Source organism: Mixophyes fleayi, chromosome 2 (assembly GCF_038048845.1).
Source record: "Mixophyes fleayi isolate aMixFle1 chromosome 2, aMixFle1.hap1, whole genome shotgun sequence".
Taxonomy (NCBI): Eukaryota; Metazoa; Chordata; class Amphibia; order Anura; family Limnodynastidae; genus Mixophyes; species Mixophyes fleayi.
Genome location: NC_134403.1, coordinates 169,978,017 through 169,997,034, shown reverse-complemented (window position 1 = coordinate 169,997,034; position 19,018 = coordinate 169,978,017). Strand labels below are relative to the sequence as shown.

Below are 19,018 nucleotides of genomic sequence, written 5' to 3'. Positions count from 1 at the left end.
CATGGGACGGCAGCTGTCATGTGACACTTCCCATGTGACCTGTGTAGGAGACTGCAGCCACAGAGGGGGGGAGAGGGGAGAGACCATTCTCCGCGGCCACATTAAGGTAGGTGGCTGGTCCCGGAGGAGGGGCCAGCTACCTAGTACCACACTGCCTTTCCCCCTCCCCAGCCGTTCGGGGGGGGGGGGGGGGGGGGCTACACATAATTTTTTTATTTTTTTTAAAATAAACTCCTAAAAAGACTAGTCGGCTTCCTGAGGTCGTCGGCCTCCCAGGGTTTTTCCCGGTAGGTTACATTGCCAATCCGCCCCTGCACCCTAGGCAAGTTCATCTGAAGCTTTCATTGCTCTGTGGAGCTCTTGTATGTTAAGATGGCTACACATTACAGGTTTTTTACCCGATTATCGTGCTAATCACATGATAAACGACTGTTAGATCAAAAATCGCATTAGTGTGTGTGTGCTCCCACGATTATGTTTTATCGTACCAAAGCACATTGTATCATTTGATTTGATGTTATAAACTAACTAAAAATCACAATGAACGACATCGGGCTAGTTCTGAAGTATATATACACTCATGGCTAGCATTGTAGGCAGATCTCCATAGAGTTTACAGAGACAGGGGGGTAAATGTATCAAGCTGAGAGTTTTCCGGCGGGTTTCAAAACCCAATCAGATTAAAGTTATCATTTATTTAGTACATTCTACAAAATGATAGCTAGAATCTGATTGGTTGCTATAGGCAGCATCTCCACTTTTCAATCCTGCCGGAAAACTCTCAGCTTGATACATTTACCCCAAGATCTTTTCAGCCCATGGTTATGACAGATGAAGGGCACAGATCTGAAGGTAAATCGTGTAAAATTGTGTAACTGAGTACACATGAATCAGCATGCTGATCGTGACATTCGGTCAGTGGTAAAATCATTAAAGATATTGCATTGGGAAAAAACTTATGTAGTGTGTACCTAGCTTTACTTTTAAATGCTGCAATAAAAATCTGTATTCTGAAGCAGAAAGTGACACCTTATATTGAATGAGAACTGTTGTTTCTCTGTCACAAATGACTGTTTCAATAGAAAAAAGGTGCAAGCAGTACTTTCACATTTACAATGCTCTGAAATGCTTACCTGTGACATAACTGAACTGAACCCGAGTCAGACTCTCACCCCTACAATCTATTTTGCACGCACCACCTAGATTGATTTTCCTTGCAAATCGTTCTCCCTCTGCTGAACCACTCTGTCAGTCGCTACATTGATTGTCTGTTTTTTTTACCGAATACTTCTACTAAACCACAAGGCCATCAACAAAGCTGCCCAAACAAACATCTTCTCACTTGTCTCAAAATATCTCCCAACTTGACAATTCCGTTCTGCACAAGATCTGCATCTCTCATCCACAGTCTTTACCTGATCCCATTCCCAGTTACAGAACTTTTTTCGGGCTGCACACACTTTGTGGAATTTCCTCCTTCGCACAGTAAGACCTTCCTCTAGTCTTCAAAACTTCAAGTGTTGTCTGAAAACCCAACGCTTCAGACAAGTTTATAACATTCCTCAACCACCATCTTAACCTCCATAGGTTACCCTATTACCACCCTTTATACAGGTCACACAAGGCAACAAACCTCTGACCCACTGACCAACATTGCTGTGTGTTTGAATCACATAGCAAACAAATCCCTTTTTACCTTTGCAATCTTGGAGGACCAATCATCATCATCACCATTTATTTATATAGCGCCACTGATTCCGCAGCGCTCTACAGAGAACTCATTCACATAAGTCCCTGCCCCATTGGAGCTTACAGTCTAAATTCCCTAATATACACAAACAGACGGACAGACAGAGAGAGAGAGAGACTAGGGTCAATTTTGATAGCAGCCAATTAACCTACCAGTATGTTTTTGGAGCGTGGGAGGAAACCGGAGCACCCGGAGGAAACCCACATGCAATATGTAAATTTAACCTCATGTATCCAACTCCCATAGTTTATACGCTTGAGAGTATGGCCTTCTTACCTCTTTGTCTGTATTACCCAGTATTGTTTTAATACTGTGTCCGTCCCCAACTGTAAAGCGCTACGGAATTTGCTGGCGCTATATAAATACATTATGATGATGATAGGGAGACTAAAGTAGCCCCTACATGCAGCAGGCACATGTAAATTAATCTGATCTACATTGATGAGATCAGAAAGCCTGGCCAGCCTGGCTTGCCTGGCCACTGTGTGCTGTCAGTGCACAGCCATATTAATTTGGACCTGTAAGATACACTTATTTGGCCCAAGATACAAATGGCCGGAACAGCAAGCTCACACCTAATAACATCTTATCATTTTTTGTTGTAACACATCAAACGTAGATCCTGACAGTTAAGAATGGTTCACTATTTTTGAACCCTACCTATAACGAACTTATGATACAAAATTGGCAATACTATTATTAATTACAGTGTATAGAAAAAGGTAGCCCCATAGTAAGCCCTGATTGTAATGGATGTCTAATTCTAATAAACACCACCCATCTCCTACAAGAGCATTGTAACTGATTAAAATATGCAGTATTTTGTGATAGAGTACCCAGATGTAAATATGTGCAATTGCAGTTAACTATTTTCCATAACAACGCAGCTGTCGATGTCTTATCTCCTCAGCACTGTTGATTTGTATCTTAACACCTTCCTCGCTGCATCCAGCCTTCTTGCTAAGAGTTTGCATTTAGCAAATCCTCAGTTGCAGCTGAATAAGAGGAAGTAAAGCTCTGAGAAGGGAGGGGGTGTTCATATCTATACAAGCTCGAAAAAAGATTTTCCACAGTAACATTACCGAAGGCTAAATCTTTAAAATGCTAATTTCAAGTTAGAAAGGGCCAATGGGCAGAGGCATAGAAGGTTGATGTGGGCAGGAACTATTTGGGTGCTATAGTCAGCCAATCGGGAGGCTTCAGGTAGCGTAGGATAAGCAAGTAAGTTTAGCACTGAGCAGCAACTTTAAGTCACTCCTGTCGGAGACCCCATCTTTACTAGGCAGACAGCACTTGTCTTCGGTATGGCACAGTCATGAGCAGCACGAAGCAGGAGGAGGAGAGTGTTGTGCGAGTCCGTGTGCAGGCGGTTCCCAGAGCTCACCTTCCACTAGAGTAAAACAAGGTGCAGCGCCAGAGGATCCCCAGGGCTTACCAGATCTCTTGGGAGGAGAGAGACAGTGAATCTCCAGGACATAACTTTGCAGACAGGAGATCCAGCCGTCGTCCGTAGTCTACACCCACGCTGGTAGTCTGAGGAGAACGGGACAGAAGCCCACCATGGACAGCGCGCACGCCAAGCCTGTGTCCGAGGTGCTCCGCCACTTCGAGGTGAATGAGAGCTGCGGACTGAGCAGTGAGCAGGTCCGGAGGAGCAGAGACAAATATGGACCAAACGGTGAGTAATGCAATATTCTCTGTACCTGAGCCCACTGACTTTCTTCTATTTACCAGGTCTGAGTGTCATCCAGAGCTGCGTGTAGAGCATATTCCAAGTTACGACAGGTTATTCCACATCTTTGCACTCATGTCTACTATAGGGTGTTTCTCTAATTCTGTCATCCGGAGTGTCACTTGTGTTGATTTTTGGGCCTAACACGGATGTTTAGTTACTGTTACACTATTTGAATGACAGTAGTCAATGCTTAGGCTACATGTGCTTAGCCTCTGTTAGGTAGGGAATGCATGGACTTATAGTTCCCCTACAGCTGAGTAACTGGCTTTACCCAACATATATTCTAGTGATTCCCACTCATTTCTAATTCTCTTTTACTGTTACAGACATCTGTGAAATATTGCAATGGGTTTTGTTTTATTTTTTCTCACACGTTTTCAGTAAAGCATGAAGTGACACTGAGCAGATGGGGACCATACAGTTCCTGAGTTATGAATTGCTATCAAGAGTCATGCGATCTTTGCAGTGGGTCATTATTATTATTATTATTATTATTATTAGGATATCCGTATAACATAGGCATCATGGACATGCTGGTGTTTATTATTGTGCCAAGTATTAAATAAAATATAAAAAATAAAATGGGCATCTTGATTAGTGCACTATGCATTCACGCCTCTCCCCTATCCCACAGTAGGGAAAGTGGATGCTGTCACTGGTCAGACAAGAACAGTAAAAGCAAATTCACTTTCTCCGCATGTAACATGCATTCACGTTATTGCAAGTCTGAATGTTGTGAGAAATGTAATGGTATTGTCATTATTCTATCCACTCAGGAAAAGGCTTGTAACGAAATAGTTCTTAGGGGTCTAAACTAGGCTGACATTAGCTTTGTCTCAGCGGTTTTATACTATGTGTACTTGTTTTGCCAGGTTTTTTAAACTTGTTTTAAGTATTTAAGTATTTGTAATTCTATTACTACAGTTCCACTATTGTATAAGCATATTTAACAACATAATAGAGCAACCGTCACTTAAACTCTTGCACTATTAAGTTTTCATTTGCTTATTTATTTTTATGCGCTCCTTTATTTTAAATTTCACCAGCATTGTATTTAAGTTTATACCAAATGTCAGTAATTTGCTGACATTAAGTAAAAAAATAACTTTATCTGTGGAAAAACAGCAACAAAGTTCATCACCCTGATTACTTTGGTCTAAGCAGATCTGGTAACCTTTATTTCCAATTTCGGAGACCCCCTTCCCTTGAAAGATGCACCGGCTTCTGTGTTTCATACATTTTTTTTTATATTCTTTTTTGTGTTGCTTTAGACAGTTCATTGGTAAGAAATGTTGGATTTCAGAAAAGCACATTTTCAAGGCTTAGCAACTCTTTATTGTAAAAGAATGAATGGAGACCTGAGTCATTGTATGGCATCATTTTCATCCAAGAAAAGATTGGTAGCTTCAGTTTGGCTTTTATGCTTAGCTACCTTATCCAGCTATGATCATTTTAAGCACACTGGAATTGGTTCGTTGTTCAATGAGACCCAGCTGCATCCTAACCCTGTCATACTGATACAGTAATGAATAAGAAGATAGCTTAATCTACTGTTTTAATTTCTGTCTGTGGTGTAATTTTTCTTGTATGTGTTCAGAACCTTAAGCTAAAATAGCAAATCTGATAATTAATAACATGTTTAACATATGTGGGAGTGCTGCTCATCTAACAAATGTTACCATAGCTATAATTATTATAACACCTTATACCAAGTATTGTGTGAAGGTGATGTAAGACAGGGCTACCAAATGCCAGCATTTCATAACTGAATAGAAAATTAGTGTTTTTCACATTATATGCCATGTAATGTATGGGTTGCTATTACACAAACATTTAACAGCTTCCCATGAGAATTTTACAGCTCTAAACAGACTGTAATAAAAGAGAAAAAGGCAGTGATGAAAAATTGGCTGCAAATCACTAGCGTTTTGTAGGCGTTTCAGACATTATCCTTAGGATAGTAGCCCGTTGGCGCTTTCCGCATATGTATATTGGCCCTAGAAACCCAGCATTCATAGAACATATCAGTGCTGATAGGAAACCGGCATTTATACAGCCTGTTCAGTCCAAGTATAAGGGACAGTTAAACGCTGAGTCCCTGGGGCTGATATATACCAGTCTACAATGCACCAATGTGACACTGCACGTGGGCATGGAAATATGGATAAATGAAGATGACACATTTCAATCTGGTTCAGGTAGAACTTGGTCAGCTGAGGTCAATTCTGTATTCTTAACCCATTAATAGTGGTTAAACCAAGCATGACTGTTTTATTTTTGGGGATATATGTCAATTTTAAACTTTTTTTTTTTTTCTATTGTTTGTTCTTTTTGTTCTTTCTTTTCTGATAGGGCTTGTGTGTGTTGACTTGGAGAGGTCATTATGATCTCTTACAAAGTGGGCAGTGCTGTATATAGAGATGGGCAGGGGGGCATCTCGCCCCAGCCCGGTCTCATATTGGGCTGCCTAGGGCCAGATCAGTGGGCCACCTTCATTTTTTTTTTCTACTTTAAAATGTACCTAGTAGGCTGCTGGGCTGAGTCTTGCTCCCCATAGTTTAACATTTGCCAGACAGCCCCTTTTAAAAACTGCTGATGAAATGCATATGTTTTGGTTGGGTCGTCTACTTAAAAAATAAAAAACACTTGTTCATCATCATCATCATCATCATTTATTTATATAGCGCCAACATATTCCGTAGCGCTTTACAATTGGGGACAAACGTAATAAACTAATAAACAAACTGGGTAAAACAGACAAAGAGGTGAGAAGGCCCTGCTCGCAAGCTTACAATCTATGGGACAATGGGAGATTGACACATGAGGTTAAGTATACATTTTGCATCTTGGCCCAGCCAGACTGCAAAGGTAAAAGTGACTCATAAGCTAAATGATCCCGTCACACAACAATGTTGGTCCGGGGGTAGTTGTCTTGTGTGAAATTGTGTAACAGGCTAAAGGTAGTGAGGTTAAGATGGTGGTTGAGGAATATTATAAGCTTGTCTGAATAGGTAGGTTTTCAGAGAACGCTTGAAAGTTTGTAGAACAGAGGAGAGTCTTATTGTGCGAGGGAGAGAGTTCCATAGAGTGGGTGCAGCCCGAAAAAAGTCCTGTAACCGGGAATGGGAGGATGTAATGAGGGTGGATGAGAGACGCAGATCTTTTGCAGAACGGAGTTGCCGAGTTGGGAGATATTTTGAGACAAGAGAGGAGATGTATGTTGGTGCAGCTTTGTTGATGGCCTTGTAGGTTAGTAAAAGTATTTTATATTGGATTCGGTAGAAGACAGGCAGCCAGTGTAGAGACATACAGAGTGATTCAACAGAGGAATAGCTATTTGCAAGGAAAATCAGTCTTGCCGAAGCATGCAAAATAGATTTTAGGGGTTTGAGTCTGTTTTTGGGAAGACCAGTAAGGAGGGAATTGCAATAGTCAATGCGGGAGATGATTAGTGCATGAATTAAGGTTTTAGCAGTGTCTTGTGTGAGATATGTGCGGATTCTGGAAATGTTCTTTAGATGTATGTAACATGATTTAGATATAGAGTCAATGTGGGGAACAAAGGATAGGCGTGAATCAAGGATTACACCTAGGCAGCGAGCTTGTGGGGTGGGATTTATGGTCATGTTATCAACAGAGATAGAAATGTCAGGTATGCTCTTGTTGGCGGGTGGGAATATTATTAACTCTGTTTTAGAAAGATTAAGTTTGAGTTGACGAGAGGACATCCAAGATGAAATGGCAGAAAGACAGTCAGTTACACGGGACAACACAGATGTCGAGATATCAGGAGAGGATAGATAGATTTGGGTATCATCCGCATAGAGATGATACTGAAAGCCAAAGGAACTTATTAGATTTCCAAGAGAAGCGGTATAGATAGAGAACAGCAGAGGACCTAGCACCGAGCCTTGTGGTACTCCAACTGATAGGGGAAGCGGAGCAGATGTGGCTCCAGAGAAATTAACAGTGAAAGAGCGATTAGAGAGGTAAGATGAGAACCAGGATAGAACTGTGTCTTGAAGACCTAGGGATTGCAGCGTTTGTATGAGAAGAGAGTGGTCAACGGTGTCAAATGCAGCCGAGAGATCAAGGAGAATTAGGAGAGAGTAATGGCGTTCAGTCTTAGCAGTGATCAGATCATTAACAACCTTGGTCAGCGCAGTCTCTGTGGAGTGTTGAGAACGAAAGCCAGACTGAAGAGGATCCAACAGGTTGTTTGCGGAAAGAAAGCGTGTGAGGCGAGTGTAGGCAAGTCTCTCTAGAAGCTTGGAGGGGCAAGGGAGCTGAGAGATGGGACGGTAATTTGAGAGAGAGTTTGGGTCGGAGTTTTGTTTTTTTAGAATAGGAGTAATCACTGCATGCTTGTATAGTGATGGAAAGATGCCAGTAGAGAGTGAGAGATTACAGATTTGAGTTAGAGGTGAAATGAGCACAGAAGACAGGGATCTACCAATTTGCGAGGGAATAGGATCAAGAGGACAGGAGGTAGAGTAGGAAGATAAGAAGAGCGTAGAAATTTCCTCTTCATTTGTGGGGTCAAATGAAGAAAGGGTGTCAGAGGGTAGTGGGAAGGAAATGAGCTGATGGCTTGTTGAGGAGGAGGATACCATTTCTAGTCTGATCTTGTCAATCTTGTCCTTGAAGTAGGAAGCAAGATCCTGAGCACTGATAGTAGATGGAGGGTTCGGGGTGGGAGGATTGAGAAGATGATTAAATGTATTGAAAAGGCGTTTGGGGTTAGAAGCCTGAGCATAGATAAGAGATTGAAAGTATGTTTGTTTTGCAGTGTCCAGAGCATTTCGATAGGAGTGGTAGACAGAAGTATATGTGAAGAAGTCATTAGAGCTTCGAGATTTACGCCAGTGACGTTCTGCTTTACGGGACAGTTTTTGAAGATTTCGTGTTGCTTTGGTGTGCCACGGTTGACATCGAAGTCGACGTGTAGTATGAAGTGTCGCTGGAGCCACTTGATCAAGGGCCGTTGCTAAGGTTAGGTGAAAATGAGGTACTGCCATCTCAGGGGATGAGAATGTAGAGATAGGGGAGAGAAGGTGTTGGAGAGAGGTGGAAAATTGTTGAAGATTAATAGAATTAAGATTTCTACGAGTATGAGGAGGCTTGGTAGAGTTAGACAGTAGAGAGGTTAGAGCAGTGGGGGTGAGAGTGTATCTGATAAGGTGATGATCCGAGAGGGGGAAGGGTGTATTAATAAAATTAGAAACTGAGCATAGTCTAGAGAAAACAAGATCAAGGCAGTGGCCATCCTTATGAGTAGATGATTCAATCCACTGGGAGAGGTCAAGTGAGGATGTTAGAGAGAGTAGTTTGGAAGCAGCTTTGGAAGGTGGGTTCTCAATGGGGATGTTGAAGTCACCCATGATGATGGTGGGGATGTCTGAAGATAAGAAGTGAGGGAGCCATGCAGAGAAATCCTCAATAAATTGTTGGTGTGCTCCAGGGGGACGATAGATCACCGCAACACGTAGGGAGAATGGATTAAAAATGCGAATAGCATGTACTTCAAAAGATGTGAACGTGAGTGATGGGACATTTGGTAGAACTGTGTATGTGCACTGTGGGGAGAGAAGTAGTCCAACCCCACCTCCTTGTCTGCCTTCAGGTCTGGAGGTGTGGGTGAGATGGAGGCCACCATGTGAAAGTGCTGCAGGTGAGGCAGTGTCTGATTGCATGAGCCATGTTTCTGTTATTGCCAGAAGGTTGAGGTTTTTTGAGAGGAAGAGATCATGAACGGAGGTAAGTTTGTTACAAACAGAGCGTGCATTCCAAAGGGCACATTTAAAGGACTTGGGAAGAGAGGGTAGACAGGTGATGTGTTTGAGGTTTGCTATAGAACGGTAGTGTTCTGATGTATGTGTGTGTGAGGAGTGTGGGGGACCTGGATTAGGTGATATATCACCAGCTAATAGAAGCAGAGTGAGCGAAAGATAGGCAAGGGGATTGTAAGATGTGTGGCCTTTTATTTTCTGGCGACAGGTGGAGGCTGTACTTGTTAGAGATAATAAATAGGACAACAGTTCATGGGTGTTAAATAGAGGTGAGTGGAGTAATGCAGGTGCAATATGAACAAATTTGTGTGTTGGTGGAGGGGTGAAAGATGACACAGTCCTAAAGATCATGCCATGAAATGAGACTAAGAAAAGCAATTTGTGAAACATTGTGAAAAAAGGGGTAAAAGCAAAAAGCAAGGATATTTTAAGAATTACCTCTTAGCAGTATTCCATATAAATAGACAAGTAGTGCAGAAATAGGCTGTGGCAGATGTTGCTTATTGCTGGGAGTAAAATCAAGTCAAATGTAGTCCAATGTTTGTCCTACTGTGTTGTCTAACTGTGCATTTTCGTCCACTTTGTGAGAAAATCCCACTTAGTGTAGAAATCACACACGTCTAACCCCACATACGTCTCCCCATAGAATGAAGCTAAGATGTAGTCAGTCTAATTTAGGAATACACTACAGATGTGCTAATTGGTCAGCTAATCAAAGGAAAAGAAAACATTTGTGGGAAAGGATAGAGGAGGCCAGATACCTATCATAAATTAGGCAGCAATAAAAGACTGTGCCAACCTAAGTTTAAACAGATAACAGTTTCCTATAACATACTTAAACACAGATTGCAGGGATGAAATTCACAGAATAATGATCAGAGTAGTAGTAGTAGCAGCATGGATGAACATACTTAAACACAGATTGCAGGGATGAAATTCACAGAATAATGATCAGAGTAGTAGTAGTAGCAGCATGGATGAACATACTTAAACACAGATTGCAGGGATGAAATTCACAGAATAATGATCAGAGTAGTAGTAGTAGCAGCATGGATGAACATACTTAAACACAGATTGCAGGGATGAAATTCACAGAATAATGATCAGAGTAGTAGTAGTAGCAGCATGGATGAACATACTTAAACACAGATTGCAGGGATGAAATTCACAGAATAATGATCAGAGTAGTAGTAGTAGCAGCATGGATGAACATACTTAAACACAGATTGCAGGGATGAAATTCACAGAATAATGATCAGAGTAGTAGTAGTAGCAGCATGGATGAACATACTTAAACACAGATTGCAGGGATGAAATTCACAGAATAATGATCAGAGTAGTAGTAGTAGCAGCATGGATGAACATACTTAAACACAGATTGCAGGGATGAAATTCACAGAATAATGATCAGAGTAGTAGTAGTAGCAGCATGGATGAACATACTTAAACACAGATTGCAGGGATGAAATTCACAGAATAATGATCAGAGTAGTAGTAGTAGCAGCATGGATGAACATACTTAAACACAGATTGCAGGGATGAAATTCACAGAATAATGATCAGAGTAGTAGTAGTAGCAGCATGGATGAACATACTTAAACACAGATTGCAGGGATGAAATTCACAGAATAATGATCAGAGTAGTAGTAGTAGCAGCATGGATGAACATACTTAAACACAGATTGCAGGGATGAAATTCACAGAATAATGATCAGAGTAGTAGTAGTAGCAGCATGGATGAACATACTTAAACACAGATTGCAGGGATGAAATTCACAGAATAATGATCAGAGTAGTAGTAGCAGCATGGATGAACATACCTGAAGATGAAAAGAGAAGAGAAAGATGAGGATTAGTTGCTGTGTTGTCTAACTGTGCATTTTCGTCCACTTTGTGAGAAAATCCCACTTAGTGCAGAAATCACACACGTCTAACCCCACATACGTCTCCCAACACTTGTTCTGAAAATAACCAAAGGAAGTTAAAGCTGTACTACCACCTATTATATACATTTTATTAACTTGCATATGTTTTTTCCAAGGTTCTGTGGTTCTTCTCACACTGCTGTTGGGAAATGGGGTATATGTGATGTTGCAGAGGGGAGTGTGAGTGGAAAGGTCAATCAAGAGATTGTGGTACTTCCAGTCACAGCCATGTACTATAGCCATTTTAAAATGGTGAATCAAAACTATTAACTGGAACCGATGAAGCCAGAGGAAAATGGCTGCACAGAGCAGTCTGCTGTAAAATACATTATTTCAACAAAGTTTTGGGAAGAGAAATGTGGTAGCACATAATATGCAACTTCTAAATTATTTCCTGAATAAACACAGCTTGTTTGACTATCACAATAAAATGCAGGTCACCTTTTTAGTCACTATATTAAACTATTTTTGGGTTATAGTTGCTTTATAAATTGTATTTGTATTACATAGGCAAACAGGTAAACTAAACTTTATCAATTACACTTTTGTTATTCTAATGACAATTTTATAGTAATTGTATTCTCTCACTTGGAAGTTATTGTATTCACAATTCGATATTTGTACATCATATTTATCGCAAGATGGTTTTGTACGTTGACTGCTAGTTGGTATTGGTATGCAGTAGCTTTTGATATGAAGTGGAATTAGCAGTGTAGCCTGAACAGGTTAATTTTTCACTGACACATTACTATTAATACATACAGTTCTGCCCTTTTCATTACATTTGATATAACTGTCCTTATGTTTTATGCAGATTTGTGTTTTCTCTGAGAATGTTCTACCAGGTGCTTTCTTGTCAGTCTCTCAGCCTTTTGCCAAAATGCTCACAAATCGGCGGCTCCTTGTGTTCACCAGGCCCACTATCTAACACCCTACATTCCTACTCTCCCCTCCATGTCTATGAATGCAGTATAGTGGGAAAATGTGGTGTTCATTCAGACATGTTAACTACTGCTGATGGATGTAGCTTGTCACTGCCTGGACTATAGAAAGTCAAGCACCTGATATACAAGGTGCTGCTTTGGAGTTGGTAAGATGCCTGTTGTATGGCTATGAAACTAGCTAAAAGCATGTAGTAACAGATTCAGACATTAAATCCAGTCCAGCAAGTACTTAATTTGACCAATTTTAAATGGCCATCCTGACAACACTATAGCTAATGCTATTATAATACAATAGGCCTAGACATTTTACTCATGATCCAGGGCTTTACATTAATTATGACTTACTATATATAAATTGCTTCAAGATTACCTGTATTTTATATATGTTTGCGTAAGATTTACAAAACAGTCTGTAATGGCAGCAGAATCTGATATGAGCATTCTGAATCAGAACTACTACAGCCAAAAACAGCATTCAAAGTATATGAAACATTTGTTTGCAGGTGTTTAGCTAATGCAATGTTATCAGATCTGCATTGCATTCACATTCAGGATACGCAAAATCAAATATATACGTGTGTGTATGTGTGAATATAATTTTGGCACGCTTTTTTTTTTTTTTTTTTTTTTTCTTTGTTTTTGTCTTCTTAAATGGGGAGTGAAATATAACCACACTTGTTTCCCTACTTAAGTGCATTTATGTGTAAGTAAACTTTGGTTAACTAATATTATTGTGTTGGTACTGGATCTAGTTTAATTTCTTGAAATAAAAAAGCTATGATTTAAACTGCAATAAGAGGAGATCAATCAACTCTGACAGGAAGGGATGAACTGCACCTAAATCCATTTCAAAGATCTGTTGTTAAGGTGGGCCAATTTTATTGAATATAGTTTCAGACAAAATGGCTCTTGTGAACCCAATATGTTTGCTAGAGCATTGTGTGTTTATTACAATATCGCTAACAAATATTCGGTAGGTTACTGCAGAATGGTAGTATTGGCACACTTTTAATAAGGGGGATCTTGCTGAAGTTGACCATATTATTATTCTACCTACACCTTCTGTGTGGGCTAGTTCAGTGACTTTTTTTGTCTGCCAAGGTTATTCAGTAATGATGTAGCTAAAAGAGGAGCTGTGGATGACAATATGCCGGTTATTACTCATATGCTTGTGTTAAGCTGGGTACACACCTATGCAATTATCATACGGATCACACAATTCATGTCCGTTTGTTCAGATACTGCAAGACTGCGTATGCTCCCATGATCATGTTTTATCATACCAAAGCACATCACATCTGTTGATTTGGTTTTATAATCCTTCCTTAAAATCACAATCGGCAATAGAACGATGTCGGGCAAATGTGTAAGTGTGTACGCGCTTAAGTCCAGCAGTGTAGCGGATATCTGTAGATTGAGTATAGAGTCAAAATATCTTCAGTGGATGATTGAGATGAAGATCACAGATCTAAAGGTACATTGTGTATACATGAATCGGCATGCTCATCGGGACTTTCAGTTGTTGGTGGGTTTGTTACAGAAAATGCATCTTAAGTAAGATTGGTGTGTACCCAACTTTAAAAGATAGGGAACTGAATGTTAGACAAACAACATGATAGTTTGTATTTGGTGCAATGCACCTAATGTTGAACCAGGCTACTGTTAATTTGGATTTTGGGAACTGATCTGTATGGAAAAATTTTATAGTAGCCAGTACTGGAAAATAATAGCTTAACTGGTTAATTTTCCTTTCCTACTCATGTCAGATTGATCAGAAAATTTCTGCATGATACATGACATGAGATTTGGGAACAACTCCAACAACATCTTAAAACTTGGCTCCAAAAATTGTTTTATAGTCATTTGGCATAATTATAATTTAATATAGATTTTATGATTCAAGCAGCTTTACTAATTTTCGTTGGCTTGAATTGTAAGTCTTAAAATGCTGGATAAATAACGGAATTCAACTTCCTCTGTATTGTTATGTAAACATATTTTATTGTGTGTTTGTGTGTAATAATATTATTATAAGGAATATAGGGGCCTATTTTGAATATTGAGTAATTACATTGGGCAAAAATAACTTATCGCTATGATTTATTAAAAAAAAACAAAAACAATTTATCGCTGAAGTAGCTGAACGTTACTTCAACTGTCCCGATGATACTGGCCCAGGGTGGTAATAGTAACTTAGCCAGGCCAGTCTCCGTTCTTCTGGACATGATTGGCATGCCAGCTCGCACAATGGCGCTGAAAGCCCAGGTCAAAATAGTTAAAACAAAGTATAAAGACAGATGCGTAGGCAGCATAAAATATAACCTCTTGTTTTTTACATGCAATAATAAATGTTATTTTAATAATTAAATAAACATGACTGTATTAAAGTGTATTTATCCTAGCGAACAAAACATTTTTAGAAATTATTTTGTTTGACTAACGCCACAATACTTGTTAAATAGGCTCCACAAAGCATAAGCATGGGGATTACCTTTGCCAATGACACATAACATCTTGAATGGATACAGAGGCAATACTGAGACTTATGGTTGTTATTGGGGCTCTTCACTATTGGCTAAGTAAAGGCCATAGTCTACTCTAATATTGTTATGGGATCTACTGCATGTAGTGCTTGGGGGTTTTGATTTAAGTTTTTTTGCAAAATTTGAAACACCATACCTTAGTTATATAAACTACACCTACACCTGTCTGCTCACAGAGACCCTGACATTTCTCTCCACATAAAAGGTCTCATTTATTAAAGTGTAATGTGAGCATTTGTATTGAAATTTGTTTTTTTCCCAGTTTCATCTACTCATTGTCGCTTTCTTATTGACACTTTTAATTTCAGCTTGCTAAAGCCAATCAAAAATGAATGTTTAATTATTTACGATACCAATTGAAAATCTATGGTACTCTTTTAGATACTCCAGGCTAACCAATAAGAGGCATAGGAAACCTTTGCTACACCTGTCAATGGCTGTCTGGTCCACCAATTCAGATGAAGGGTTTATAAGACATCCTGTTATGATCATTTAGTACCAAATTGGAAAGGGTCGTTTTTAATGGGTGGGGGTTGTTTTGAATTGGGTTCCTATGTTTCATCTTCTTTTGGAACGTGTTGGTCAAGATTAATTTTGTTTGAACAAGCTGTGGGGAATATGTCCCTTGATCAAATATACATTAATGTGTGTAAGTTTTTGATCTTATTTTGTGACGAATCACACTTATCAACTATTTGACAGTCTGAGGGACGAATCTGGGTTAGGTGGATGTTTGGCGAACACTTCCTACCTGAATCTGTACTGCAAATTATAATGATTGGTGAAGGAAGAATAATGGTCTGGGGCTGTATTTCATGGTTTGGCCTGGGCCCCTTCGTTCCAGTGAAGGGAAATCTTAATGCTATAACATGCTATGATACTCTAGAGAATCTTGTGTTGCCATCATTTTGGCAACATTTAGTGGAAGGTCCTGTCTTGTTTTAGCATGACAATGCCCCTATGCACAATGCGAGGTCCATCAAAAATTTTCCATATTTGATGTGGAAGAAATTGACTAGCCTACACAGAGCCCTGGCCTCCCCTCCATTGAACACATTTGGGATGAATTGGAACTCTGACTGTGGCTAGGCTATATTGCCCCAATGTCTGTGCCTAACCTCACTAATGCAGCCATTTTCCAAAGTATAGTTGAATGCCTTCTCCTTAAAGTGGAGACTGGTATAGCAGCAAAGCTTGGACAAACTTCATATTATTGCCTATGGCTTTGGAATGTGATATCCAACAATCGAATATGAATGTAATGTTTAACTGTCCACATACTTTTGGCCATGCAGTATATGCAAACTACAGGATCGGCAAAACTTCATTTTGGAATATGTTTAACTACGTTATGAATGTTTGTTTTTTTTTTTTTTTTTTAACCTTTTGCGGCCCCCATACCCAAAGCAGAAGTGGGAAGTTGAACTATGCATTCCAGTAGCTTTCGCAGAGTGAAGCACAAGTCGGCAGAGAAGCGATAGTGAGAGGGTATTTTCTAAGAGTGAAAAGTGGGGAAACAGAACTAGGAATATAAATGAGTGAAAGAAAGCTTCAGGAGGATAGGTTAGAGGGTCTGGGGAGAAGATGGTACAGTGTGATAGGTGAGAGGGACTGGGGAGAAGATGGTGCAGGGGGATAGGTGAGGAGGGCAGGAGAGAATATGAAACACAACTAGTAATAAATTATGTTTTGGAACGCCCAAGCACAGATTTATGGTGAGAGGGAATCATTTGGGCTGAGAGCAGGGGCGCCGAGGGGGGCAGATACAAATTGCCGGGGCCTGCCTGGGGGGCCCGACTGGAGCACTATAGTTTAATTATTTTTTTTGTGAGGGGAGCACTGGTATGCAAGGGGGGACATGTGAGGGGAGCACTGGTGTGCAAGGGGGGGCATGTGAGGGGAGTGCTGGTGTGCAACCTTGTGTACTTGTACTATTTTCAGAAGATATGCTTTGCTAAAGAAAACCTTGCTTGTGCTCTGGAGCCTCATCTACACCCGTATTCTGTTGCCATGAAATGTACACAACTTGAGGGCTGCTCAAAATAGGACATGGTTATTTTAATTCATTAGGTGACGCTTGAATGCTGGAAAATAGTACATGCATTATTTCTGATATGCCTGTCTGCGGGTCATATGTATCCATAAAATATAGCCTTGGTCACTGGTCCTAAGCAGGCAGACTCTAAAGGACTGGTAGTCCCCAGCAAGCAATATTCTAACGTAAATAAGGTAATATAGTTTCAACAACACTGAAGCCCTAACTAGTAAGTCACTAATTAACCCATCTGGGTACAGATGGCCATATCTTTATATCTTTACAGACACACCAACTCTGTTTTTTCCCTTTCTGTATTTGTCCAATGTAAATGATAAGGGATGAATGTATAATCCTCTTCTTGTTGTAGGACTCTACCTAACTTGGCTTTACCAAATGCCTCAAATTATGCTTCTACATATAGATGGTTACCAACATTTTAAAATATTCTCAGGGGACACTTTGCTACTGAGCCAGTGCTTCCACACATGTGTGATACTGCCTTAGGTGGACCTTGCAACACTAAATCATGTCACAGCTACTGAATTTAATCTTGCAATTTGTTACATTTTGAATATTAAAATTGTTGTTCTATGTTACCTTCTAAAGGCTAGAAAATAAGAATATGTAGAATAAGAGGAAACTTATTGTACAGTTGGTCAATAATAAAAATAGTGAGATTTTTCGAGGGGCAGCAAACCCCAGTGCATCTTTAAAACATACTTGTCTACTCTGTGTGTGTGTGTGTGTGTGTGTGTGTGTGTGTGTGTGTGTATATATATATATATATATATGTATGTGTGTGTGTGATCACATAATATTTTTTTTTTTTTTTTTATACACACCTCCTATCTCCAGAGTCTCCTTCCTTGGGAACAGGTTTCAGAAGATTTGGTTGGTCCCCTGACATTGTGCCACAAAGTGCAGGAACGAGGACACCAGCTTGTGCTTAAAGGATGCAACTAAACTTTAGGAATGGGCTATAATTTGTGCTATACCACTGAAAAACTGGATTTAGTTTTGGGTGGAATTGGCATACTCCGTTGTCCCTACGGACTGGTGTTTTGCTAGAGTGCAATATGGCCAGGTGAATCATTTTTTTTCAGGACTTCATTCCTTGATAAATCTCGGTCTACGTTGCATGTATATTTGAAGCATATTTGGTTACTGTATATTTGCTTGTTTCAGTAAGCTGAAGTAGTCTGACATGTTAATTTGCTGTATTTCCTGTCTTGTATCCAGAATATCCCAGGCCATTTCCATACAGTTTGTCTTTATTTTCTGAGGTTCATCTTATTTTTTGGCCTATTTTTCCAGTTTGTAGACTGCAACCTCCTCTGAATGTGTACTTGTTTGCATCTGCTTATTTCCTTATAAGCAAAAATAGATCAAATTTGGCTTCAAAATTATTCCTTGTTTGCATTGCAAATGAGGCTAGTGTATGTTTATTAACCATTCTGCTACGTGTACCGTGTTTGTGTTTGTAGTACAGTGTTTGGATACAAAGTAGTTTCCAAAAATGGAAAATTGGAACTATTTGACAAGGGTGGTTACTTTGCCTTCTGGTAGCAATTCTTTTGTGTAATAATACTATTGGTACATTTAAATCAGTAATAATCCTTTCCATTAAGAGGTTAGGTGATTTTATATAAATGAGTACTAATTAGATGCATATTGTGACTTTTAAAGTGTTTAGCCTAGGGACAGCTAAGTATAGAGCTAAATCACACTATACACAAGCAGCCATACTCCAGCATTGCCATCCTGTGAGTTTTGAATCCTCTATTGTGCATCCCTGTATCTTAAGCACTATATACCCAATTAGGCTCAGTGGCGGACGCAGGGGGGTTTCTGGGTCTCCAGAAACCCCTCCTCTCCGCTAACAAAGTGCTCCTACATACAGCACTGTACTATACAGCAGCCGCGGCGCTGTCAAAGGAGCGTCCGCGGCTGCTGTATAGTACAGTGCCGCCGAAATGGAGCTGCTGCCCCCCCCCCTAACAATCCTGTGTGCGCCCCTGAGGCTATATACATGAACATGCATACATAAAATAGCAAATGACCAATTCATTTCAAAATTGAATGCACATGTTCAGCAAAAGATAACTATATTCATACTGTGAGATTGCATTAGTTACACAATTTTCAGTCTCATATAAATTTACATTTGTGTACTTGTAAGTGTAATGCTGCATCACTGTTAAATGATTAAACTTTGTACATGCAGAAGGTTGTCACTAGTAGAACTGCAAAGTTCTTGAAAATAGCAGAAAGGAAAGAAATAAAATCTCCTGACT

At 39.8% G+C, this 19,018-nt stretch overlaps 1 protein-coding gene across 1 annotated transcript in view; it reads left to right on the top strand.

Annotated features, from left to right (window-relative positions):
* The first annotated feature begins 2,913 nt into the window (after positions 1 to 2,913).
* The window catches only part of ATP2A3 (ATPase sarcoplasmic/endoplasmic reticulum Ca2+ transporting 3), a 168,105-nt gene continuing 152,000 nt past the window's right edge, over positions 2,914 to 19,018 (top strand). Inside the window, exon 1 of the mRNA XM_075194972.1 lies at positions 2,914 to 3,428. Within this exon, the coding sequence (XP_075051073.1) occupies positions 3,311 to 3,428 (118 nt within the window). The 5' untranslated portion in view covers positions 2,914 to 3,310. The remainder of the gene's footprint in view (positions 3,429 to 19,018) is intronic.